This window comes from Theobroma umbraticum, unplaced genomic scaffold (assembly GCF_002168275.2).
Source record: "Theobroma umbraticum cultivar Fairchild unplaced genomic scaffold, ASM216827v3 scaffold_146.0, whole genome shotgun sequence".
Taxonomy (NCBI): Eukaryota; Viridiplantae; Streptophyta; class Magnoliopsida; order Malvales; family Malvaceae; genus Theobroma; species Theobroma umbraticum.
Window position 1 is genome coordinate 7,245,491 of NW_018397265.1, and position 25,225 is coordinate 7,270,715.

At 36.5% G+C, this 25,225-nt stretch overlaps 3 protein-coding genes and 1 pseudogene across 4 annotated transcripts; 3 read left to right on the top strand and 1 right to left on the bottom strand.

Moving 5' to 3' along the window:
* Window positions 1–610: 610 nt before the first annotated feature.
* On the top strand, window positions 611–5,243 carry LOC110422832 (arginine-specific demethylase JMJ20-like; annotated as a pseudogene).
* Window positions 5,244–7,890: 2,647 nt separating this feature from the next.
* On the bottom strand, window positions 7,891–11,877 carry LOC110422779 (NEP-interacting protein, putative (DUF239)). The gene is made up of 7 exons (XM_021436795.2): window positions 11,096–11,877; window positions 10,876–10,962; window positions 10,544–10,750; window positions 9,765–9,929; window positions 9,390–9,443; window positions 9,134–9,280; window positions 7,891–8,493 (listed from the first exon to the last, which is right to left on the bottom strand). The coding sequence occupies exons 1-7, from the start codon at window positions 11,480–11,482 to the stop codon at window positions 8,116–8,118; spliced, it is 1,425 nt and encodes a 474-aa protein (XP_021292470.1). The 5' UTR covers window positions 11,483–11,877; the 3' UTR covers window positions 7,891–8,115.
* A 5,092-nt stretch (window positions 11,878–16,969) lies between these two features.
* Window positions 16,970–19,041, top strand: LOC110422599 (plant UBX domain-containing protein 10-like). Its single transcript, XM_021436582.2, has 4 exons — window positions 16,970–17,668; window positions 18,000–18,233; window positions 18,341–18,529; window positions 18,625–19,041. The coding sequence occupies exons 1-4, from the start codon at window positions 17,129–17,131 to the stop codon at window positions 18,850–18,852; spliced, it is 1,191 nt and encodes a 396-aa protein (XP_021292257.1). The 5' UTR covers window positions 16,970–17,128; the 3' UTR covers window positions 18,853–19,041.
* A 2,207-nt stretch (window positions 19,042–21,248) lies between these two features.
* Window positions 21,249–24,991, top strand: LOC110422681 (Sec14p-like phosphatidylinositol transfer family protein). Of its 2 annotated transcripts, none has more exons than XR_002445752.1 (7): window positions 21,249–21,507; window positions 21,976–22,128; window positions 22,436–22,582; window positions 23,158–23,310; window positions 23,831–23,953; window positions 24,034–24,198; window positions 24,477–24,991. XR_002445752.1 is itself a non-coding variant. In XM_021436692.1 (7 exons), exons 1-6 carry the CDS (start codon window positions 21,370–21,372, stop codon window positions 24,165–24,167), a joined length of 792 nt encoding a protein of 263 aa, XP_021292367.1. In that variant the 5' UTR covers window positions 21,249–21,369; the 3' UTR covers window positions 24,168–24,198; window positions 24,477–24,991. The 2 variants fall into 2 exon arrangements, 1 of the variants encoding a protein (XP_021292367.1); XM_021436692.1 differs by having other exon boundaries at window positions 24,090–24,198.
* Window positions 24,992–25,225: the final 234 nt, after the last annotated feature.

Sequence of the window (25,225 nt, forward strand, 5' to 3'; positions counted from 1 at the left end):
TAATCCATGATCTGGGCTCCTTGAAGTTGTGAGTATAAGTGCCATTTTATGATTATTCAATATCAGAGAATATAGTTTTCCGTTGAGGATGGTACAAGGCTTTTTGAATTGAAAACTTTATAGCCTTCATTGCAACTGAATTTCATCAGTTGATTATGGAGTTAGGCAAAAAATTATTTATCCTTCTTTTCTTATTTTTCATTGAATTCTTGAAACTCAATTCAAAACATGATCTGTTGTTTGGATATCATACCATATTTGGAGATGATGAATTGTGAAACTAGGAGGTGACAATGGCTGGCATAGTCTAAAAAATTCTGAAGGCATGCCAAAACTGAAGAATGACTTTAACAAATGTCTGCCACATTTTTATCTCTAAGAGAAGATGGTGGGTTCATTCTCCTTTTCAACTTTTAAGTTTTTGCTGCTTTCCCTTTTAGGTTTGGTCTTTGTGAAAGGTTTTTCATTATTACTACTGCTGGTTCTTGTTTCTGAATGACAAGCAAAACTATTGTGCTAATGCTTCTGAAGTTTATGTTCAGTCTTTGCAACTGGAGAGGCTTGCTATGTATCATGATTTGGATAGCCTGCCTTGGAATATGGATAAGAAATGGAAGATCTTAGTCCTAAAGAGCGGACTGAGGTTTGGCTTATAGTGGAATTATAATCTCATTTACTTCAATAGTTCCATAATTTTAATCGTGGTTGTGTGATGAAGGTTAACTGAAACATTACACTAGATTTTAGATTTCCTGCCTTTTTCTAAATTGTTGTTTATCCAGGTATTTGAAGATGGTATAAATGAACCTGTGGCTTATTGTGAAGTGGTGTCTAAGTGGGCTATGAATTGCAATTACTTGGTGTCACCAATCAATGGAGTACTTAATATGATCGACTTGGAAATCAAGAAAGAAATACTCCAGATATTCCTTTTGAGAAGGCTTCTCTTGTCTTAAGTGATGTCTCCTTAACTATTACGGAGGTTCCTATACTTTTTTTTCTATATATATTTTAAATTTCTTCATTTTCTTTGTTTTCTAGAGAATAAAATAGATTTAAAAGTTCACGGTTCTTTGCATTGCGTCCAAAGATCAGGCAATTATTCTTTCTAAATTTTTGCATCTATTTTTTTTATTGTTTTTATGGACAGATTAGTATCAGTTTTGCTCGTTTTGGATTCTTTTTAGACTTGGGGTTTTGGCTGTTTGATTGAATTCTCTCAATTTTGGTATTGTTTTTATAGGTTGCAGATTGCGGTGCAGGGGTATTCACTGATCAGAGAAGGTTAGAGATGTCTGTTTTGGAGTTTATTAGTCACTGGCTTTAGGGTTTTCTGGAGGACCTTGACGCTAATGGTAATGGCAACTTGGTGCCTTATTTCAAGGATTGGTATTTTGTGAAGGAGCCTTTTAATCTTTTAATAAGTACTAGTTACTTGATGAGTGTTTCATGGTGGTTCCCCTCTTCGTTTACTTTTAATCTTCCTAATTGTTGATTCTCAAGCAGTATCATTCTGAGAACTCATATCTCATTACAATTTGTTAAAATGCTAAGCTTTTTGGAGTGTATATTCACCCTCTTTATTAGAAATTGTTAGTGGCAATGAAAATATTCTAGGTATGTGAGAAAGTTTCCTAGTGTTTCATTTGAATCGCACACTGCACTATATCAGATTATTAGAAATCAGTGCACTTGGATGCATCTATGCCAACCATCAATATCTACTATTAGCTCTAAAGATGCAGTAGCATACAAGCTAAGTCCTGGAATAGACATCTAGATTTTTTGCTCTAATTATATGTGAAACAAAAGAGACATACAAGTTGACTTTTAAAACTGTTTAGGTGAGATTTGAAGAGAATAGATTTCTCAATCCATGAAATATGTTAATTTGTTATTGAGGTCATTGTTTTTCTGGCATCATCTCAAATTATCTGCCCTTCATTTTCTTTTTTTTTTCCCTCTTTGTTGTTGTTCGTGATGATTATAAAATGCTGTTGTTTTTGTTGGTCATTTTTGGTTTGCTCCAACTTTGCATCCTTTATTTTGCAAAATCTTGTTCTTAACTAAACTAATAGTTATTACCCAAAACACGCCTGGATGTCATTTGGATATGCTTTATGGTACATATGTTAGGACATTAGCAGCGTAGTTGTCTTAGTCGTTCATATCCTTTTCAATCTCTTTGTCAGGAGCATCCAGAATATCTAGCATACAGAACTCCACTGTTTTTTACTGATGATTGACTCGATCTTTATCTTGACAATTATTGTATGCATGATGATTCAGACACTTACCAAGAGAAGAATGACATATGTTGCCCTGACTATCGTCTGTGTATATGGGAGCCAATGGTTTAAGAATAGATGCGAAATTCTATTTATCTCTGGTGTTGGATATACTATAGATATATATCATGTCAATAAAGATGCTTAGTGCTTATTCTTATTCTGTATTCATGAATATTTAGCCTAAAGGCAACTATCTAACTATTTAAATCTCTTGTGCAGGATCTGGGACACATCTTCATGCTGATGTTTTCAGATCATATAGTTGGTCAGCAAATGTGTTTGGCAAGAAGAAATGGCTTTTTCTGCCTCATCTGGAATGTCATCTTCTGTTTGACAGGTATGCAGAACTTCTGGCCCTTTGTATGATTAGACAGGCATATCTTCGGACATTTAACTTTTGTAGCTTTCTTAGACTTAGGGAAAGGACTTACTTAATTACTAAAAGGATATTTGGCTGCTAATTAGAAATGTAACAACTGTTTCTTTGGCATTATTTTTGTCATCACTGGAATTCAAGAGAAGGGCAAGATGCAGTGGAGAAATCTGAAAAAAAAAAAAAAACAGAAGAGTCCTAGGAGATGCTGGATTTTGTCCTGCTTTTGACGCTCCAAATGTGAAGTTAGTGATGGCGCCATAGAGGCAGAATAAAAGTAAAGAGTGTTTGTGAGATCCCTTACCTAAGAGCCTGAATGTAGTGAGAATTAGGGGTGATGCATGAGTGCTACCTGTCTTCTACATATGGTGGGCCATAAATTTGCCTAGTATGCTGCCCTGAGCTTCTGACTAGTTATGTCTTGCCTTATATTGACCAGGTGGTTATGCAGCTCTCCTCTATTGATTTGGCCTAGGGTTCGGGCCTGTGGTCTTGATCCGTATGCCTTGTCATCTAAAGGCAAAAATTATTAAAATGAGGCAAGAGAAAGATGAAAGGCATCAAGAGAAAATTTTACCTGAATTGTTTTGTGGAGTTGTGATGACAAATGTGTAGGATATTGTCCATATTCTCACTTTCTATTATAGCCAATTGGAGCTGACTGCTGTTCCTAGAAAGCATCTTCTACATGTCACATGTCTTTAGCTTCATTGTTTCTTGACTGCCATTGTTTTTTACTCCAGGAACATGATAAGCTCTGTATATAATAATTTTCATGACATTAGTGAAACTAAATTCCCTGGTTTTAAGAAGGTAACCCATCATTCCAGAGCTTCAAATTGTAATTATAATTTCTCTCTGCTGAACAACTTAGTCATATGTTCTTATGTTCATATTATGTGCAGGCTATCTGGCTGGAATGCTTACCGGAACAGAATTAAATTATCTTTGTGCCTAGCGGATGGTATCATCAAGTCCATAATCTGGTAACTGATTCTTTTTCTTTTTTATGTTCTTTCCAATTTCTCTTCTTGAAGGTTATCAATACTTTGAAGGCATGCAATTTAAAAATGTCCCCAGACATTAAGGAGAATAGACTAGAGAGAATGATAGATAAAAGGGAGAGAAGAAGCAAAGGACATTGGCTAATCAATTCTTTCAGGGTGGTTGTAGCATAAAAAGAGTGGTACAAGGTGGTCTTGCAATCTATTAAATCATAGGTTTTGAAGCTCCTGCATGCTTTATTCTTGCCTAAAACTATAGTCTGAACTCAAGCCTCATAGAGATGCCATAGTTTCCTGAATGATTTCTTTATAGTTAGCTTTATTCCCTGTGATATGGTAGATCTTCTTAAACATGTTCTCATAACATAATCTTTTCGGGAAGACACAATATCAATAAACCACAACTGGTTCAATGCCTATAATCTTTCTTGGGTGGTAAGTGCAGTTACTATGGACAAGTATTTCACAAACGTAAGAGAAACCCATTTCTTCTATGGAATATGAAATATGTCTTACAAATTCTTTATTCTTTTAGTGGGATCTACTGTTAAGAGACTACAAGGAGTACATAGAGGATATCTAAGATATCTGTGACAATTTTGAAGGTCTCTGTCAATGCAATCTTGCAGCAAACACAGTTATATCATTAATCTTGATAGGAATGCTAATTTACCACAATTCATTGTCAGAATTTTCTTAGGCCAATTGTGCTCTCTTTTTTCCTTCTAGGTGAATTTCGTGGCTGAGTCCAAACTTAAGTTGAGGGTCTTATTGATTAGACACAGAAAAGAATAATTACATGATCTAATGCCATGTTATTAAGTGATTTTCCTGACGTCCATATAGGTTGCACCACTAAAGAATTTCAAAGTCCCTGTGTATATTTTTGTGGATAACATCATTGAGTTGATTCTGCAACTTACCAGAACTCTTTCTGTTACATATGCCTGGATGCTATTTCCACTTGGACAATGATAATTTTTTTTTTTTGGCTCAGTTGGACAATGATAATTGATATGCCAAAATTGCAATTCCCTTGATCATATCTTGTTTACAAGTTGTTCCTCTTTCCACAGGCATGAATTTTTATGACCTCTTCGCTTCATATCACGCTTTTCATTAGCCAATTTGGTGGAACTATTTTATATACATAGTGAATCAAAGTCCAAAAGTTCAGTCTGGCTTTGGTCTGCTGTGGTGCAGCATTTTAAACCTTGCATCTATACAGAAAATAGCATTAAAGATGATTTCTGAAGGTGGTGTGCAAGGAAATCTTGGATTTGAGAAAACTTCTGAGAGATCCTAAGTTTCTTAAACTTTTCACTGGTTTAGGCAGAATATATGCAGTGATCTACAAACAAGAGAATTGGAGCTATACTATGAAGAAAGTTTTGATGGCTGATTTTGAGAAGTATGGATCAAAAATTTGTAGTCCTGACTCCTGAAGATCTTGTTAAATTTATAGACTATGCCCTTTCGAAACTTAGTTGCAATGGCTCTGAACAAAACACTTTACTGTCTGTATTATATGATGCCCAGCCACATCAGCAAAATTAGCACATTTTTTCCCCTCTATATCACAGTGGGTGTAAGCAACAGCTTCTATAAGTTACATAGAGATGCAATTCTGTTATTGTGTGTTCTTCACAGATCTGCAGCTGGAAGAATGGGTTTTCTGGCTGCTGTTGAGAGGGAATATCTTATCCCTTTCCTTTTGGTACATATGAGGGAGTCCAAGGATTTCTCAACGTTATGACCATGGTTTGGGTTGGACGCCAAGTAACTAAGCTTGTTAGAGCTGGAGGGTGGCTTGATAGAATTCAAATGTTTTACCATAACTATTAGTTCTTTCCAAGTGGAGCTGAATTAGGCCCTTGCGCTTGCCCCATTTGTGAACAGAGCATTGTCATGGTTCACTATCAATTTAAGTTTGAATCTCAGGGAAAGGCTTTCATGGTGATTGTAGGATTTTGTTTTGGGCTGGCGTTCATGATGTTTTTGGTTGTGACACTGCTTTGGGCATAAAGCTGGTTATTTTTGGTTCTCACCAGCTTACATATCTGGTCAGTTCCATGTCCTGTTAAATCTTAGCTGTACAATTTTGGTGGCGTAGTTATTTTTGATATGAGAATCTGGAAATTATAACAGAAAGAGGGTATATGAGTCGGCTGAGTTTGGAAGAAAAGCAGGACACACTTGGGCTGGGTTGGGTCCTGCTTTTCTAAAGCTCTAGCTTTAAGCCCAAGTTTTAAGCTGGCATGTTTTCCTTTCCTAGTAAATATCCCAATACAATTCCCTTAAATAATTTATGAGAATATTAATGGTTTTATTTTAAAATAGCTTGACAAGCAAGCTACTCTCCCATTCACTCGAGTAATTTGAGTAATTAAATCTCTCAGCAACCGATCTGAATTTTTTGTTTTGAGCAAGAAAGTTTAGGTAGTTTTGAGCAAGAAAGTATAGCTAATCTTGATGGAGGAGAATGATGATGTTGCTGCCATGTTTCTAGGACTCAAGTTTGAGCTTTCTGACGTCACACTAATGTGCTATCTCATCAGCAAAGTCACTGGCAAGTCCATCCTTCATCTTGAGTAAGACCTAATTAAGGATTTTGATTTGTATGGAGAGAAAGAACTTTGGGAAATATGGGATTCATTTGGTGGGTGTAATCTTCAATCTGGTGATGATCTCACTCTGTGGGCACTGGTACTTGGATGGGTGAAGATTCAGCAAGCCAATAACATATTCTCAATTGTCAGCTGTACAGCCCCTAGGATTCAAGAAAAGGTGTGATATCAGGGTGGAATGTCGCAACAAGTAGGCCAGTGGATCATGCATGAGTATAGTTTGGATACTAATTTGGTGCCTAAGAATGATGATGGTTACATGCTTTGTTGACTAAGAAAGAATGATCGTGAGGAGAAAAAAGCAGAGAAAAGAAAAAAGTAGATCACATGAGAGCTAGGGATTGTTATTTGCTAGAGATTCAATGTGAGAGTTAGGGTTTAGTGATTGGATAGTAATACAGGGTATACATGTAAAGGAATTAGGGTGATATCATGGCTGTTCAATTAATTATGGACTATAGCCATGAATGTCAAAATCTTGATGTAATGTTTCAAGATGAAATGAAATTTGGGTTATGAAAAGAATATGATATTAATCTTTGCAATTGATTCTAACATCAATACGATTACACACACAATGGTCTCAGGCGAGAAACCAGCTTTTGTGATTCTTGATTAGTTGCACAATATCTTTGTTTTCTTTATTGCTTATTCATGCCGAAATATCTTTTTATTGCCTTTTAGTTCATGTCTGTACCCACAGCATTATTAATTTTATTCATTCATTCTTTCTACCAAAATCTATGAACTATTCTGCTATCTTCCTGTGGACTTCCACATAAGTAACAATTCTGCCCCTCTTAGGGTGAGTTTGGTATTGCAAAGTGGGTTCTCAAAAGTTCGTTTGGATGGCCAATGTAGTGCCAAATAGATCAGGTTTTATGAAATCAAACCTAGCTTTTTCTTTGAAGTGAACTAGGTATTAGCTTTGATATTAGGTGGTGTGTAAACATTTGACTTTGTAGAGACAAGGACATCTGCCCTGATGCCCGAGAGAAGGGCCGGGGTTCTTTCTAACAAAGGAGAAGGACAATACAAGAGTGTAAAATATAGTACTTCCTGATTTAGTATTCAGAGCAAATCCAAGTTATAGTCACCAAAAGTTTAGTTAGACTAGTTGTTGCAGTGAATTTGGTATCAGTTTGGCTGCATTCTATCTTGTTTTTACTTTTGAATTGGCATTGCAGGGGGGCCACTGAGATTCATCAGTGTATTTTATTTATTCGTGGGAAGCTGGCGCTGAAACCAAAGATAGTTTAATATATCTATAAAGAAGTTCCATTTTGTAGTTTAATATTGTAAAGAAGTTTCATTTGTTAAGTTTGCTGGAGAATTCTTTACAATTTTTACATGCTTTCTTGCTTCTTCTCACGTGCAAAAGCCATGTAGAAAAATGTTTTCTTATTATCAATAGTGTCTTCTGATTGAGGATTCCTAAGCACAGAAGATTTGTGCATATTTATGGGTTGTTGTGACTGCATTTTTAGGGTTCCTTGGCCCTTTCCTGAGTTGTTTTATCCCTAGTTTTCTGATCTGTAACTGTGTAACCTAACGAGTTTATGCTGTTGTTTACTAGGATTGGGAAGCACAGCAAGGAAAGAAACAGACAGCAGCTTAGTGTTATTAACAATTTGTATTTCCCCCAGAATTTACATGTAGTCCCCAAAGAGGGAAAATCAACCTATCAGGGGAAGAAAAATATACATTAATAGAGTAAAAAAAATCTAAAAATAACCCAAACCATGTTAAGGTTCAGGAGGAAAACTACCCAGAAAGAAAAACTGGGGGTTGGGTTCACCCTGTATCCTATGCTGTTTGACTCAAGGACATCTTACATTCCTTCCAGGGCCTCCATAGTAAAAGTAAGTTCCCCAAACATTGTTTCTACCTTGACTGATATCATAACAATTTGAATGATCAGCCAAGAGGCGAAGGTTTGTGAGAGGCAGCAAATTGTTGTCCCAATCAACTGTTTGCAGGTTCCGGAAATAAGCTGCTTTCCCAAAGCCTTCTTCAGCAAAATGGCCACTGCCCATCTGTGTTGATGTGTGGAACCCTGACGATCGAGTGTTCACAATTTCTCCTCCAAACTGTATCATGTTTGCATGGCTTCTCAAATGGCTGAACAGGAATGCAGGCCAGTACCCAACCAGTAATCCTGATCCAAACTCTAGCCACCAATGTCCATGTTTTGGATCCTACAAAGAACATTTTTGGTACTTTCAGTTAGATGTTGGACACTGTTGCAGTCCATTTATGTTTCATCAGTCACAACTCTGCTTGATTATTTTTCTGAAAAATTTTCCTTGCCTGGTTGAATTGTCTTGTTACCTGATGGATGGCGAGATGTAACATAAAGTACCAGAAAAGAAAGCAATTTTAGACTTTTTTGTAGCATAAACTATTGATTTTCCTCTTAAGCCGACCAATAAGAGTTAAAAATGGAGTCAAACTAAAATAGAGCTGTTTTTTTTTTAAAAAATAAATTATAAGAAAGAAAACAAAATTGACACATCAATAAACAGATTGAGGCAATAAAGAGGAGAGAATCTTACATTTTAATATTAAGAATAAAAAACAGAATTAAGTAAAATGTCAAGAAGGGTCTTTAGTCATTAATCACCTAAGTCAATTTCATGGCTTATATTATTTTAAGCCTGCATGTTTAGTGCATTTATTGGTGGTGTTCTCCAGGCTATAGTCAAAGGAGCCAAACCCTGAAGTTTGCAGATGTGAGAACAGTGCAAGCTGCCTTCAAGCTTAAAATAACAAATAGATCTTCCTTTCTTGGAAATTATGCCAGATTGTTTATTTGAAGTAATGGTGGCAAGCACTCACCTTCCAAACCATTAATCCGATATCAAACTGTCTGCCATTGTATGAAGACCTTGGAGAGATTGCTGCTCCAATGGCAATCTTATTGTTGGTTTGGACAAAGCCAGAGCAAAGCAAGTTGTAGCATCCAGTGGCTTGGTATGCATCAGTCTGTAAATTGAAAGCCAATTACCAGATGGTTCTTTGTTTTTGTTTTCCTTCTAACTCTTGTTTTCAAGCTTTAAGAAAGACAAGAACAGTTGCTAGATTTTATACTCACTGTCCAGTATGTGAAGAATCGAGGGTAATTATCTCCATATAATTCAGGGCTAACCTGAAGAAAAACAAGAATGCAATTGTTCATCAGATGCAAATGCTAAGTTCATAACAGCAAATATCATTTCATGTTTGTGACAGATTAAACAAAACAATTGCATGCTGATAATTGAAGGCAACTTCAGAAAAGGATTTTACAGAAAAATCTCGTGCAACATGCACCAATTGATGTTTCCAGGATACTATTTGAAACTCGAATAAGATAAAAATGTCATAGCAGGTGTACGAGTGAGATTTTCCTTTCAGGACATTGATAGCAGATAAGGGCTTCTCAATACAGAAAATTATGAAATATTTACTAAGAAATTGAGGGACATGCCTGCCAACCAGCTTCAATGGTGTTCAGATCATTGCCAAAAGAACCAGAGATGACCCATATCTGTGACAAGCTAAACTCGTATTCATTGGTCACCCGAGGCGCCCACACGTTTAAGCTTGCCTTCGCTCCATAATACTGATCTCCATTCACAAACAAAACTGCATGCTGCAATGAGAAAAAACAAAAGAAAAAGAAAAATTTGTCAAGACTTTTGCATCATTTGGTATATTTCACCTTGATGGGAACCATTGAAAGGATGCTATAATCAGCAATCAGATAATAAAAATTGGTTGGTATGAGGAACTATAAAGTAGATGTAAAAAATTTCAATTAAGTTGATGTTTGATGGTAGTGCTCTATAATTGAAAATCAACGTTAGAGTCCAATGTCTATTCACTGTCTGCCTTTCATTCTTTTTCACCAACCAACTCAAGGTGAACTGTTTGATTACTGTTAAAAAACAGAGGAAAATCAAGTTAGCCTTTTCTAATGGAAACCAGCCTTTTGCTGGAAGGGGTTTCCAGGAGCAAGAATGGAAGCTAATGATAAGACAGATTTTCTACTCTACTGATCTCAATCCTGGGTTATTAAACGTTTTTGACAGAATGTAACAGAAAATGATTCTTAATTCTCAGTCTGTTTTTTCTTAAGACTGCCGGAATCCCATTCCCCTGTTTTAGTCATATTTTCTGTCTTGGGAATAACGAGTATAATTTGGATTCAATTTTCTGCCGTACTGTTTCTATTGCTGAAAGTGACTTAAGGTTCAAGGTACTGACCTCATGGCCGTTGCCTGTTGAGTCTCTCCGTACCCCTCTTCTTCTTCCATATCTTCTAACAGAACTTGCTCTCAGAATGTCTTTCTCTGTAGTTCTTCTAATTGGGACAGTTCCCTGGGGGCATGATTCACCTGAGTCTGTCCATAGCTGGAAGCTTTCCGAGACTGCTTCTGTGGAGTTATGGCCTTTCGGCCTCTCCGGTGGATCCTGTCAAAATGAGGGTCGATGTGTTTCACAAATATGGATGAAATGCTCCAAATTTGCAAATTTTCAGTTGCATTTATATGTATTTCAGAAGAAACGCTCAGCTGGTAAAACAAGCAGAAAATTACCAATGGCTTCTGCCCTCTAAGCTCAGGGTGGTCAAAAGCAGGTTGAAGATGAGATAGAACACAATATATGACATCACCATCTGGACTCTGAAGCAAGAAACAATAGATGCAAGATATCTTATTCAATCAGAAAGCTAACAAAAGAAGAACTAGTCTTAACCCTCCTGGAAAGGAGAAGCAGAAACTTTGGAAGAAGAAAAGATAAAAGAAAAGAAGATGCCTGAATTGTCTTGACGGCAGGCTTATTGATCTTCTTGAGATAAGCATTGATTCTCCTTAGCTTCTGAATCTCCTTAGCAGGCCTTAAAGTATGGTTTGCCAACTGCCGGTGACCGGAATCTGATACCAATGGTGAAGACAGGACAGGGCCAAGAGAGGAAGCAACAACAAGGAAAGCAACAAAAATAGGAATCATTGAGAAAGTGTTGTGGGAAACAGAAGAAGCCATATTTGTGGAATGTTTTTGTGCTGTTGTTGTTGTTTGTTTTGATAGGAAGGGTTGTGTTTGTATACATTGGAGTTGTCTTGTTGTGTTCTCAACACAACATGGCTTATTCCAAAGTTTTGTCCCTGGAAATGAATCTCCCTTCATGTCCTTACAAAACATAAGAACGATAAAAGAAAAAACACACACCCCCCTTCCCCCTCAGGCCTGATCAGTTCTGGCCTTCTACTTCCACTGCCTCTCCATTTTTCAACATATAAACAAAACCCTCTCGAGTCTCGACCCTTTTCTTTGTAAGACAAGATTATTCTAAGTGCCTTGGTTTTGAGTTCTGACACACAAGAAACTTCAAGCACGAGCATGTTAAAATAGACCTCTTAGGAGGTCTTGTACTTTTCCAAGTTTTACCCATAACGGACTGTGGTCAAAACAGACATGGGCTGTTTTCTTTTTTGATGCTCTTTTCTTTTTTTTCAAAAAACAAATGGGAATTAATCCTGTCTCTCAGAAAGAGAGAGATGATTCGAATTTAAGGAAACCAAGGACTGAGAGTTGAGGTCTGAGTTGGAATGAACTGGGCCAGTGAGAACTGATTTTTATGATATTCTTTGCTTTGAATTCGAGGAATGTGAGACACTGTGTGCGAGTGTGTGTGTGTGTGTGTGTGTGTGTGTTAGAGAGAGAGAGAGAGAGAGAGATTTCATACAGTTATACTATCATTCCTTTTAGTTCATTTTAATTTCTTTTTTCTCTTTTCTTTTTTGCTTTCGGTTCTGCTTTCTGGGTTGTTGTTAGGCAGAGGGGTAAGGGGTTCCAGTTTTGTCAAAAGAAAGAATCAAATTCTGTGCTTCTAATTTCCTCTGTTCTAACAATGTTTTCTGTACTTCATGCTATCCTACTGGCATCCCCCCATACCCTGAAGAACACAAAAAAAAAAAAAAAACCTGACATGATGTGTTCTGGTAATATTAAATTTCATATCTCAATCATCTTGCAGGCATTTGCTGAGTTTTCCTCTCCTCTTCTTTTCCAATGAATCATTTTGTGAATATGGTTTTTGTTTGTTTCTGTTCTCTACAAATGGCCATTTAATGTGAATTTATTTGTGCTTGTTTTTATGGATAGGCACAATTGTACTGAAAAAGAAAGGAAAAAGAGAATGACACCACAGTCCCGCGGTATGGTGCTCCGATCACTATGAAGTGGGAGTATATGTAGACAACATTTGTACATTTAGTGGGGCATATACAATGATCATGTCAGAGAAATCATGATGACAGAGGGAAAAATAAAAATGAAAAAAAAAGAGAGAAAGAAAGAAAAATTTTCTTGCTCCCCAAACAAGTGCAACTTTCTTTTTGACTAAAGTTTTATTAGTACATAATTAAATGTAAAGATACCTAAAGAGTCATTGTAATGATCCCAAGGGAAATTCTAGCGCCACTAGCGGCAGCCTTTAACAGATATAGCAATTGCCAACTGGTATGTACAGTGTTCTGTAGATGGGGGTTAAAAGAAACAAGTAAAAGAGAAGGAAAACTATCATATTTACATGCATAGAAATGCTCATCTGATGATACCAATTCTATGTTCTGTTATGTTATGTCAGTTTGGAATTTCAGGTGGTAGAAACATGCATTTCAGTGAAAAATACAGACCCTCTCTCTCTCTCTCTCTCTCTCTCTCTCTCTCTCTCTCTCTCTCTCTGAGACTTGGATTAATGGTTTTTAAGTTGGTTGTTGGCTGATTTGATGAGCCACTAAATGCATGGTGGTACCCTGACCTGGTTTTAGGCAATGTCTGATGTACTGGCCACAGGGAGACTAAGACTGCAATATTGTCAAATTTATAACATATCACATTGCATCAACTAAAATTTGCAGGCATGAATTGGACTTAAAAAAGGGTCAAATTATCTTCAGACTGTTCATATTAAATCAATTTTTCATTTTTTTTCAATTAGCAAAATTTGTGAGTTTTGATGATCACATTGCACAGTTAGTTAACCCTTTCTTACCTTCATTTTTCTCATTGAAAAAGAAATGAAATAACTGAAAAGAAAAGAGACCAACAGGAAGCATCCTCAACCGATTTACTGTAGCACTGCTGTCACATCCAAAAATTAGAGCCCCCTGGGCCTTTTTCATCCAGAACATTAGCAACTAATTTCTCCAAAAACCACTCCACATCCAAACCAAATTCATCCAAAGCAGTGGTGGAAAACTATCATAATCTACATTTACTCAAAGGTAATGGTGATAATGCAGTGGGACCACAGGCTCCTTTCAACATTGATCACATTGGTCTGGTTGATTAAAACTGATGTCAAAATCATTGGTTGCTGATGTCTATTTTAAGCAGGACAAGCAGCAGAAATGCCAGACAATGTGTGATCCTCAAGTTTGATCACCAAATACTCTGAGCCATTGCTCTAACTAGTCATGTTAATGGTGGAGGATTGGAGGGAAGGTGGTATGCCTATGCCCCTTAGTGGTGTGAAGGTTCCCTATTCTAAATTGCCTGCGGCATTAGGTAATTTCTGTAGCCATCCTAGTAAAGTTAAAATAAAGACACTTCTGTCATGAATCCAAGAGAAACAGAGGAGAAGAATCATTCCTATGCAGTAATCTAAAAAGTTAAAGGGATCTTTTATTAGATTTTTGTAATCTTTGAAACACCCTTTGGATTAGGGGCAGGGATTAGGCTGTGGGCGTGGGTGCGGGAGCACAAAGATATGGGCCCCTTGTCCTGGTTAGCTTTTAGGGTCCTGGGTTAGGGTGCTTGCCACTTCCAAAAACTCCCCTTTAGTCAGTATACACATTCTTTATTTTTCTCTCTTCTTTTCACAAATGCCCACTTATAGTCTCACCCACCTCTGCAACAAAATTAAAGCAAAGCTAGCTGTTGAGGAATATTGGGCCACTGAAAGTCACTCTCAAATTTAAAACAACTGGGGCATTGAATGGGGGATTATTAAGGTATTTCCAGTGCCCTTTTGTAAAGTTAGCTTGAGAGAATAGATTCCAAACCCACCCCCCTAGAAAGTATATGCACTTGGGTATTTGAAAATTTTTTGAATGCCACTTTGTGTTTGTGCTGTGATATATATATATATATATATATATATATATATATACACTAATGCTTTTTTTTCTTTTATGCATAAAAGGGAATGTGATTTAATGACTAGTTATTATTTAAAAACTACACTCTCTGACAAAAGGCTGTCATGGCCATGCTTTCCTGAAGGGATTCAACATATGTAAACATGAAAATACAGATTTATAATGGAAGCAATGTGGTAGCAAAGAAGGTAGTGGAGATGATGCTCATAGATTTTAAAGAAGGTGGTCATTTTTTATTTTTTATTTTTTATTTTAACTGAGACTGTTGCTGTAATAATAGTTCTGGGTGAACCTAATGGCTGGACCACTATTGATTTCACACTGTGTATCTCACCTGCACTTTGTGTCTTTATATTATTGGAGTTACAGCCATGTCTGAATTCTGGTGGAAGAAATCCTACTAAATAGAATGAGGATAATAATAATGAAGACATAATTATCTTGCAGATTATTTCTTATTATAATTATATTTTCAATATACCTATAACTTAACAGATTTTGAATTTAATTACTAATACTCTATTTTTTTTTAAAAAAAAAGGCATTAATACTCTATTTCACATGTGGAGAACATGTATTTGTTGAGAAGAGAAGTGGCAAGATACTTAATCTTTTAGAAAAGAACACAACATAAATGTATAAATTGAAATGTACATCAAATGGTGGAGTCATTAGCACTTCAAGTTACAGCAATATGAAGCCAATGAAATTTTCAGAGTCAATTTTTCACATGGTGGATATCATAAATGGGTGAAAAAAGATGAATTATGAGTACTAGAAAAATGGGTTTTTAAAATAAAAAAGGAGCAAATAATGGAAAGGGAACAAAAACAATTTATGGACTCAAGAAGACTTTTATCATCAAATGACAATCCAATAAAATCCAAGCGCGCCAAGCTTGTTGGATGGTGATGCTTGCTTGCCAAGCACAATGGGATTGTCCTACCAGATATTGTTTTGCCTGCAGGAGAAAAAGAAAAATGCAAATGAAGATAAACCACAATAGAGGTTAGTGCCTACTTTGAAGGTTGAAGATGGTGATAGATCATCTGATAGAGGTGTGGAGACCATGTGGTGGAAAACTATTTGATATATAAATAACCCATTCTTTTCACTATCTTTATGGGAGAAAAAGCTGTAAAAACATTGTAAACTTTCTAAAAGAATGGGTAGGAAATGAAATCCTTTTAAGCTAACTGTTAGACTGTCACATGGGTGTCAACATTTGCCCCAAACATTGTGAGCAGGGATGTTGTTTTCTTGGAGGCTAGAAAGTAAAGATTACCCCCAAAATGGATTAAAGAAATCCCAAGTTGAGATGTCCAGGCGTAGCTCTTTTGTAATGGGGGCATGGACAAACCTTCTCAAGTACTCCAAGCACTCAAGCAGCACCTTTTGTCGACAAATTTGACCATTTAAGGAATCAGCAATGATGCTTATGAGAAAATTTGGAACTTTTTTGACTAATTTGGATTTTCTTGAGCCCAAAATCAAGTCGTTGTCATGACTAATTGTAGGCTTTTAGGAAGCTCTATCCCATTACCAAAAGGCTTCAGGACTGAACAACTTATCCCCCATCAGAATCAGCCAAGGGAGCTCTAGTTTTAAACTTACATTCTAGTAGTCAGGATGTATTCAGTATATCCAATTTCAAGACCAATTAGCCATGAAATTCAGTTAATCTGGCGTTTTTGTGCTGTTATGGTCTCTAGAAAACCATGATTAACATGCTAAGATTCATTTAATTATGCCTTTACTTTACGATTAACTAGCTAAAAGCAATGAGTGATCCCGTTGGACAAACTTTAGCCTTACATTAACCAGTTGCTGTTGACTTTTCTCTAATCTTGCTTCTTATCTGCTTTACATGGCTTTTTAGAGTGGACCAACCGACAGTTTTACAAGATTTACATCACTTGCGCAATTTGCTCTTTGATCAGACAGAATTTCACTTTGAAATTTGAGAACTTTGAACACTCAAACTTTCAAGGAAAGTTGCATAACATATGATTCTTTTGACCATATATTCAAATGCTAATCACACCAGATGCTACAGTTAAAGCTTGGTACAGATGCTAGAAAATGCTTCGAACATTGCCTTCACCTACATATCAGAAGGTAAGAAAGTTACATTTGGTAGAATGATTATGAATCGTCCATTGCAACCCTTCTGCATGAAGACTGGGATATGTGCTATGAGCATTCCTGAACTTGAGAATGTTGCAAGGATGGAATCTTATCCTCCATTCACTGTGGTCTCTGTCAATCAGGTTACCTTTTTACATAAATGGGAAATAGTCACAAGCATCTTCTTTTTGTCCAAATTAACGGTGGATTCTATCATAAGCAAAGCATCCTCTTTGAGTTCTGTAGAAATGGAAAAAAGAAGAGGCATCTTCACATAAAGTTTATTAAAGAACGGTACAACAAAGATGATTATGACATAGATTGCTAGTTAGTGGCAACAATTCTCTTTATAGATTGAGAAATTTCCCAAGTGAATATATAGAACTTAGCCGTCTAGTTCCTTCTAAGATATCCAGCTTGCATGATAGGCGGTTCTATAAATTACAATTTGATCAGTCTACAGCATTCTTGAAAGCAAACAGCAAGTATACAAGTTCTTTCTTGCTTTTTCCTCTTTGGTTTTCAATAATCTTCTGGAGCTACTGAAGATAGAGAAATGTCATTGACAATAAGGGGAAGTGTGAGAGCAAGAGGGACGAACCCCTCTTGCAATGGGATTTTTTGTCGGATGGTATGCCTTCCCAGAAACATAATGGGGGGCTTTTCAAGAATAATGGGTAGAAGAAGCCAATACCAACCACCAAACTTGCAGCTGCAACATTCACTGCCACAGCAGCCCCTAGTTGTTCCAGAAGAGTGGGCTTTTCTAGCTAGTTTTGAACAGCAATATGGTATCACACATCCATTTTTCTATGCCTGTAGCTTTATGGAGGCTCTGAAGATGGCAGAGGCTGAGCACAAGCTCATGTTCATGTATCTCCACTCACCGGAACATCCCTTCACTCCCTCATTTTGTTCCGGGACTTTGTGTTCAGAGCTGGTAGTACAGTTTCTTGATGCAAACTTTGTGTGCTGGGGAGCAATTGCAGATAGAGGAGAGGGTTTACAAATGGCTGCTACTCTGCAGCCTGCTAGCTTCCCCTTCTGTGCAATGATTGCACCAGCTGCTGGTAACAGCATAGCAGTGCTGCAACAGGTTGGTTAACATTGCAGGTTAAATTCTAGGTTCGTTTCTTAATTTGATTTTGGAACTCTTGCATGCTTATCATTTAGTTTCAACCATCAAGTGTCTAAAAGAAGTTGTCACACCAGTACTTCTCTTTGGGGTTGAACAACAGGCATGCATCTATCAGTAGGCCATGATTTCTCATTCATTTTCTTAACTTAATGATGAGACCAAAAATATTTTAATGTGGTAGTGGCACTTAACTTGAACATGTATTTGTTCCCCCTGTGCTCTCAATATTGACAACAATGACAATAATCTTGTTATGAACTTTTCTTCTATCTACCTTGTTTATGCTTAGATGGAGGGCCCAGTTGATCCAGCTGAGCTGGTGGAGATTCTGCAGAGGACAATGGAGGAGCAAGGGTCGGCTTTCAGCAGTACAAGAGGAAGGGAGGAAGAACAGATGAGAGCAAGGATTAAGGAGGAGGAAAGGACAAGAGCAAGAGCTAAGGAGGAAGAGAAGTTAAGGGCTGATCATCAGTTGAGAGAAGAACAAGACGCTGCATATTTTGCTGCTTTACATATAGACCAGGTGTGTGCCTGTTTGTTTGATTTGTAATTCCTATGGTTTTGGTCGAGGAAAATCCTAAGGCAGCATTAACAAGACCAATGGTTTTTTTTTTTTTTGGAACTTTCTAGGAAAAGGAAAGGCTTAGGAATGCAAGAGCTCAAAAGCCAGTAGAAGCTTCAAATCAAGCAAACTATGAGAAGCCTAGGCAGATGCCTACAGAGAAACTACTCGGTAAAACAAGGCAGGTCTCATCTGTTAGAGAAGCTCAGTACAAAGAAACTGCTACTCAAGGCAAGGATACTCCTCAGGCTACTCAGGTGCTTGTTAAAAAATCATTATGTCTTAATTAGGCTAACCTGTTTCAGTTTCAGAACATGGTTCTTACAGTTCAAATACCTGATGAATTTTTCAGATATTGATTCGGTTTCGGAGTGGTGAAAGAAGGGAGCATAGCTTTTCTTGCACAGATAAGATCCTCTCAATTTACAGATACATTGATTCATTAGGACTACCTGGGCTTGAAAACTACAGATTAATATCAAGTTTCCCGAGAAGAGTTTATGGTGTTGATCAAATGGGAATGACTTTGAAAGATGCTGGTCTGCATCCTAGAGCAAGCCTGTTCTTGGAGCTTCTTTGACAACAAAACTAATGATGGTGCAGGAAAGCTCCATGCACTATGACATGCACAGCACTCCCGCAAGCTTACAAATATGTCAAAAACTATTATTAGATGTCGTCTATCCCATATCTATCACATCATCCATATATACGTCTTACATCATTGTTTCTTCGCCATGATCTAATCTCGTCAGTAGCTTATATCAATGCTTAGACCTTGTTGAGGGGAGAAACAAAGAAAAATAGAGAGCAGAACTTTACCTACATAAGCTACCATGAAATATACTGATACTCATCAAAAAGGATCAGCAAAACAAAGGCGCAAACAACGTCCACTTTGACATCAGAACTAACTAGCATAATCAAGCAGACACTGTGCGGCCAAAGTTCAGTGATTTTCCTCATATTTTTGCTGCTAGAGTTTCAGGAGAAGAAGATATATCCTTATTCCAAAATGAGGTCTCTATTGATCAAATGTCTATTACCACCATATCTGTGAAGGTCTTCACATCCAAGAAGGCACAAGCCTTTGATATATCCATCAAGTTTACAGCACTATCTATAAATACACATCATTTAACTTAATTGATAGGCTATAATCTAATCACAGTATCTGCAAAGTTAAAACATGACTTCATGTAACGATTATGGATCTAAATACTAATCTCTCAACAATTTTTCAAACCTGAATCACATGACACTAAAAAACATAAGTTTAAGTTACTAGCAGTGATTAACTTAGACCTTTATATAAAGATCTTTAACACTTTATACTGCGAAAAACTTGTTTGAATGCCAAGCAACAGTTTACACTAACAGAAGCTTTGGGATAAATCCTTTTTGCTTCTCTCCTCTGTTTGCTTGGTCATTGACCAGACAACAAGAAGTTTGTAGCAGCACCGTTTTCTTGAGGTACAGAATTAGATTTCTTCTCCAATTTTCTCACCACATTGCTTGAAAGCAACGGTTGCATATGTCCCTCTTTTCTCAGAAAAATGATTCCCAAAGGAAATGATTACAAAAGGGGTTGAAATGCTGCTTTAATCCAATAAGAAAAAGTGAAAATTGTCTTAAAGAAGAAAGGATCCAAAGTGAGGTAAGATAATGTAAGTAAACATATCTCCTTGCACACCCCAAATTTTCCATACAGGAATGTATGACTCTAGAAACAATAAAGAGTTTCTTTTTGTTCTTTTGAAAATTCTAAATCACAATCATCACATTTGACTCATTTTGTTTTAAGAGCTGCATCAATTCTTCTTCACCAATTCTACCTTTATCCTGAAAAAAATTGTACTTGATTAAACTATTCTAACCTCAAAAGATACATCTATTCTATTATGATAAATAATTGATTTATAGTAATATTTTTTTTACACATATTTTCAATCGTACAAATCAATTATCTAAATATTCTCTCGATTTTTTTAAAATTAAATTCTACATAATGTATATTTCATCCTCGAAATCAATATTAAACCCGAATTCATTCTTTCAAATTTATCGTTTTCAAACATAATTATCTGAAATATTAATTTGGAGGTAAATACTAGAACTTGATGAGTTCCTAAAAATACTGTGACTAAATTCCTACACTGCTATGTCTTATATGAATAAAAATGGTGGTCCTGACCTCAATTGTCACCAATCCCTTACCAGGAAGGAAAGTGGAAGGAAGGTAAGTGGCTGATATTTGTGGGCCAAAAATGAGGATAGTGGAGAGGTACAAGGACAGGCTAGCAGTGGGGAAAGAGACATTACCATCAGCTGAAAGATGTCACCTGCACTTTTCCATGGTTTTCTTTCCTTGGCCGAAAACTTAAGTTCCATTGGAAAAAACAATGGATTGGATCAATCTGGTTGGAAAAGAATGCTTTGTCTATCTCCAATTGGTGTTTGGGTGGTCAGGAAATGTTTGTCGCCAATGCCCCCAGTGGGACACCATGCCCAACCTCTTTCACCATTGTTTCATGCATCCAAATTGACAAACTCCGACAATTTTTCTTTCGTTTTCATTTGCCTCTGTAAACTCTAGCCATTGGATTGAAAGGAATTCGGCGATTAAAACCTTATTTGTGACTTATATAAGATTACATTATTATTAATCAAAATATTATTTATTATTTTATATTTATATATTTATATAAAAAATAATATTATATAACTATCTTGTTGCGTCATATATATTAACGTATGACAGAAAACTTACTCATTAGTTAGGAATGGAAACAGAATTACCGTCTATAACCAAAGGGTCGAAAAAATTGAGAACATCAAAAGGCCCATAAGCCCAAAAGACTGATTTTCTGCAATGAGCCCAAAGCTAATACCTTGGGCCACATCGGGCCCACCCAGTAACAGCTGCCAACCAACTTCCAACCAAAACGGCGGAGTTTTCAGTTCCTGTAACAGAACTCGTTTTTTCAGTTTTAATCGCACTTTTCCACCACCGATTTTCCCGGGAAACGGACAGCCGAACGTCGGAACGGGCGTTGCTGCACGGTAAACTTTGAGCTGAGAAGGTGAATTCGGAGGAATGGCGATCCACACATGTGAAGCTCTTCGTGCGTGTCGTCCTCCCTTGTTTACCTCAATTAAGTTGGCTCCTAATTGCATTCGAAACTACAAATTCCGTGTTCAAAGTTGTCTGAAAAACCCAAATTGCTCACGAAAGGTACTAGCTTTCTTTTTCTTTTTATTCAGTTAATTACCATTTTTCTTCTTAATATGTCCCATTGCAACTGGGTTTTGTTTGGTTTCTGTGAAATCTCAGGAAAAGGAAAGAAAATGTTGGAATTGTATAAAGTTGCCATTTTGAGTCAAACCGGTAAAATAAAGTTCCCCTTTTTAGTGAATGTTTTTTTTTTCTCTTCTGAGTTCATCTATGTGTTTGGGGTGGTTTAGTTTAGGCTTTTAGTGAGGAATTTCAATCCATTTGATGACTTTTACTAGATTTTGCGAGAAGTTGTTTTGTTCAATTGTTTACTGACTTGACGTCAATTTGTATTCCTTTGAAAGTGAAACATGGTTTCATTTATGCTAAGATAAAGCAGGAATGAGAAAGGAAATACTTTCAAAGTGATAAGCCAATCAAATAAGTATCAGATTATCTTGTTTAAAGTTATTGGCATGAACCTTGCAGTTAGTTTTGGAAGTGAAGGAGAAGCTTGAAAAGGAGAATTATAGTCTGCCAGTTGGAAAAAATGGAAGAGACGATGAAGACATGATTCTCTGGTATCTAAAGGACCGGAGATTTTGTGTTGAAGAAGCTGTCGCTAAGTTGACAAAAGCTATTGTATCCTTGAACAATGCATTCATACTCTTGTGGCTCTAGAACTTTAATTGTGCACATTTTAAGGCATGCCTTAATAGCAATCTTCAATTTAGTTTAAGAAAATATAAAGTTCACAGAAGCTGATGGGGACCAAGACTTCTTATGGTTCATAACTCTGAGCAAACTGTTAAACGATGCTTTTCAGTTGCAAGTTTTGTTGAAATCGAGTGGAGATATTTGGAGAAACAATGGCCTCTGTGCTTTACATCTGAAATTTTATTCTATACCTGAAACCCTTATCCAGTTGTCCTTAAAAACTCTTTTCTAGAGATGGCGTCAAGAGTTTGGAGTGTCTGATTTATCTGAAGATGCAGTGAAAAGTATGGCTGAGACTGGAAAAGCCTATGTGCATGACTTTCTTGACGTTAATGACAGACCAGTGCTCATCGTGGTGGCATCCAAGCACCTTCCTGCAGTAAGTTTCAAAAGTCACTGACCATGTGCAATGTATCTGTACGCCGATTTTTTGGCCCTGAAGGATACTCTTGTCTGGTTAGATACCTTTTAATACACATGCTACAAAAGGTTTTGTGGGTGTATTTCTGGAGAAAAAAGAAAGGAAAATGTTTTCTTACATAAATGTGGATAATTACCAAATATAGGAACTAGGATGCTTTGACCCTGATTATGGTGATTCTTGACATCTGTGCTCTATTTCCCTTGCATTGCTGGATATGGGACCATTGTTCAATTTATGGATCCCCTAATTAGACCATCAAATTGAAGACTAAAAGAGAAGTGAGACGCGTATCTATGCTTCATGAACCAGTTTCTACTTTCTAATTTTTTTTGCAGCTTCTTGGGTCCAGACACAGCTCCTATCCTCCAGTAAAAATTGCCCTGCACTCCTCTAGATGTATGACAGAAAATTTTGTTGTTTTAAGGTTCATGTTCTGTATAGAATAAGTCAAAACAGAGTTTATTATACTTTAAATATGCTTCTGAGATGATTAAGCTTCCAACAGAAGTCATTAATTTTCGTGGCCACAGGTGCACGATCAGCATGAGGATCACAAACTCTGTGTATTTTTGATTGAGAAGGCATTGAGCAAGCTTCCAGCTGGGAAAGAACAAATACTAGGAATCTTTGATCTCCGGGGCTTTGGAACCAAAAATACAGATCTCAGTTCTTTAACTTTCTTGGTAACATCAGCGTTAAACTTTTAAAGATATACCTTTGGCTGGTTAAAGATAAAGAAAATGAAATGTTATCAATGTTAACATCTGAGTTTCTTCCTATGATTCAATAGATATCTTACAATTGGTGTATACATGTGTAGGTATGTCTATGGTTTGGATTTTCCAGGCGTAGTCTTTCCCCCCTTAATAGCATATAATCATAAGAGTAGCTCTAACCCTTTTTATTAGTCCCCCTAGCAATTCATACTCTCGTTGGTTCTTCTGTTTCTCAAATATATAAACTAAAAGCCTCTTTTGAGGCTTATTCATTGGTATTGAGTTATTTTATGCTAAGTTTTGATATGTGTGTGTGTGTAGAGAGAGAGAGAGAGAGAGAGATCATGTTAACCTTTTTCTTCTATTGGATACTAAGGTTCAGTTGTCACATTAACTGACATTACATACACTCAATTCATAAGTCTAGTTGCTAGATGATGTTATTAAAGGTAAAAAAGGTTGATTTATATTCTTCTTTCTTTGGCAGTTTAATGTATTTTACTATTATTATCCAAAGCGGTTGGGTGAAGTTCTCTTTGTCGATGCTCCTTTTGTCTTTAAGCCTATTTGGCAGCTAGTAAAGCCCTTGTTAAAATCATACGCTTCTCTGGTATGTACCCTACCTATGAACTTCTTTCTGGCAAGCATATAATTGTTTGTAAATTTAAGTTTAAAGTTAAAATTCTTTAGTTGCAGAAAGCAGGTTCATGTGACACGCATTTCACATCGTCTCATGTGTTTTGAAGGTGAAATTTTGCTCCATGGAAACTGTCCGGAAGGAATATTTTACAGAAGCAACCATACCGGTCAACTTTAGAGACTAATGCAATTACCATATGCATCCTTAAGACAAGGGTATGTTTATAAACTTTGGCAATGCATTAATATGTAATATAGGAATTAACTTTTCGCAATCTTAATATTTCTGTCAATTAAGATTTACCTCATTTTGCCCTATTTAATTTATTGCCGTTAGCTGGATTTCGTTTGTCTTAAGATTAGAAAATTGACTGACCAGTAGTAGCTCCCGGCCTCCACAGCAGTTGACAAAAGCATGAAAAGAGTTTAGTATTATTAAGCTTTTAATGAAAATTCTAGAACTATTCCTTTCTTACTCATGCCAACAATTGCAGGACTTTCAAGTGCTTGACTCGGCGTAGAGTTCTGCATTTGCAGTTGTGATATGCCAGAACTTGCAAAGATCAAAAAGGGGTTTGAAAATGGTCCAAGTCTGCTCTCTAGGAAGGACATTGATGAGTTATCCAACTTAAAGAAGAACAGACTGCTCCACAAGTTACAGAAACTGAAACCAATAGGGGTACCATTTCTTTTCCCTGTAGTTACAAATCTGTATGCTGTACCTACAGGCAATTTGCATTATACCATATAAATGGAAGCCCATTCTACAGAGTTGGAAGAGAATGTCTTCAGTATCAAGTTCTTAACCATGGATCGGACACTTTTCTTTCGAATTCATTTCAATTTGTCGAATTGCTTGACCTTAACTGCAGGGGCGAAGCCAAAGGGTGGCTGGTGGCAGTGCCGGCACTCCTCAGTTTTTATTTTTTTTTATTATTATATGTATAAAACTTAATATATGTAGTATGATTATTTTTATAATTATATTTTAATTACTTTTTATTAAAAATCCTAAATTCACCATTGCTTAACTATAAACAAAAAACTAATTAGCATAACATGATTCAAAGTTCCAACCGTATGTTTATTCGTTTGTGGCATTGACTGGAGCGATTTAGAGTTCAACTATTACTATTATAATTTATAAGGCTAAGCACAAGAGACACTCGAGAGGTATGCGTAAGAAAATGAGATATATAAAAAATAATTATTAATTATTTTAAATAAAGTTTTTAAATTTTAA

Excerpts from the sequence above, each read along its gene's own strand:
- LOC110422779 (XM_021436795.2), bottom strand. The coding sequence starts at position 11,482 with ATGTTTTGTAAGGACATGAAGGGAGATTCATTTCCAGGGACAAAACTT. Across the intron at positions 9,930-10,543 it reads CAACAGGCAACGGCCATGAG|CATGCAGTTTTGTTTGTGAA; the intron begins GTCAGTACCTTG and ends TTCTCATTGCAG. Across the intron at positions 9,444-9,764 it reads CCATTGAAGCTGGTTGGCAG|GTTAGCCCTGAATTATATGG; the intron begins GCATGTCCCTCA and ends GTTTTTCTTCAG.
- LOC110422599 (XM_021436582.2), top strand. The coding sequence starts at position 17,129 with ATGTCATTGACAATAAGGGGAAGTGTGAGAGCAAGAGGGACGAACCCC. Across the intron at positions 18,234-18,340 it reads CTGCTTTACATATAGACCAG|GAAAAGGAAAGGCTTAGGAA; the intron begins GTGTGTGCCTGT and ends GGAACTTTCTAG. Across the intron at positions 18,530-18,624 it reads ATACTCCTCAGGCTACTCAG|ATATTGATTCGGTTTCGGAG; the intron begins GTGCTTGTTAAA and ends TGAATTTTTCAG.
- LOC110422681 (XM_021436692.1), top strand. The coding sequence starts at position 21,370 with ATGGCGATCCACACATGTGAAGCTCTTCGTGCGTGTCGTCCTCCCTTG. Across the intron at positions 22,129-22,435 it reads CTAAGTTGACAAAAGCTATT|AGATGGCGTCAAGAGTTTGG; the intron begins GTATCCTTGAAC and ends ACTCTTTTCTAG. Across the intron at positions 23,954-24,089 it reads TAAAATCATACGCTTCTCTG|GTGAAATTTTGCTCCATGGA; the intron begins GTATGTACCCTA and ends TGTGTTTTGAAG.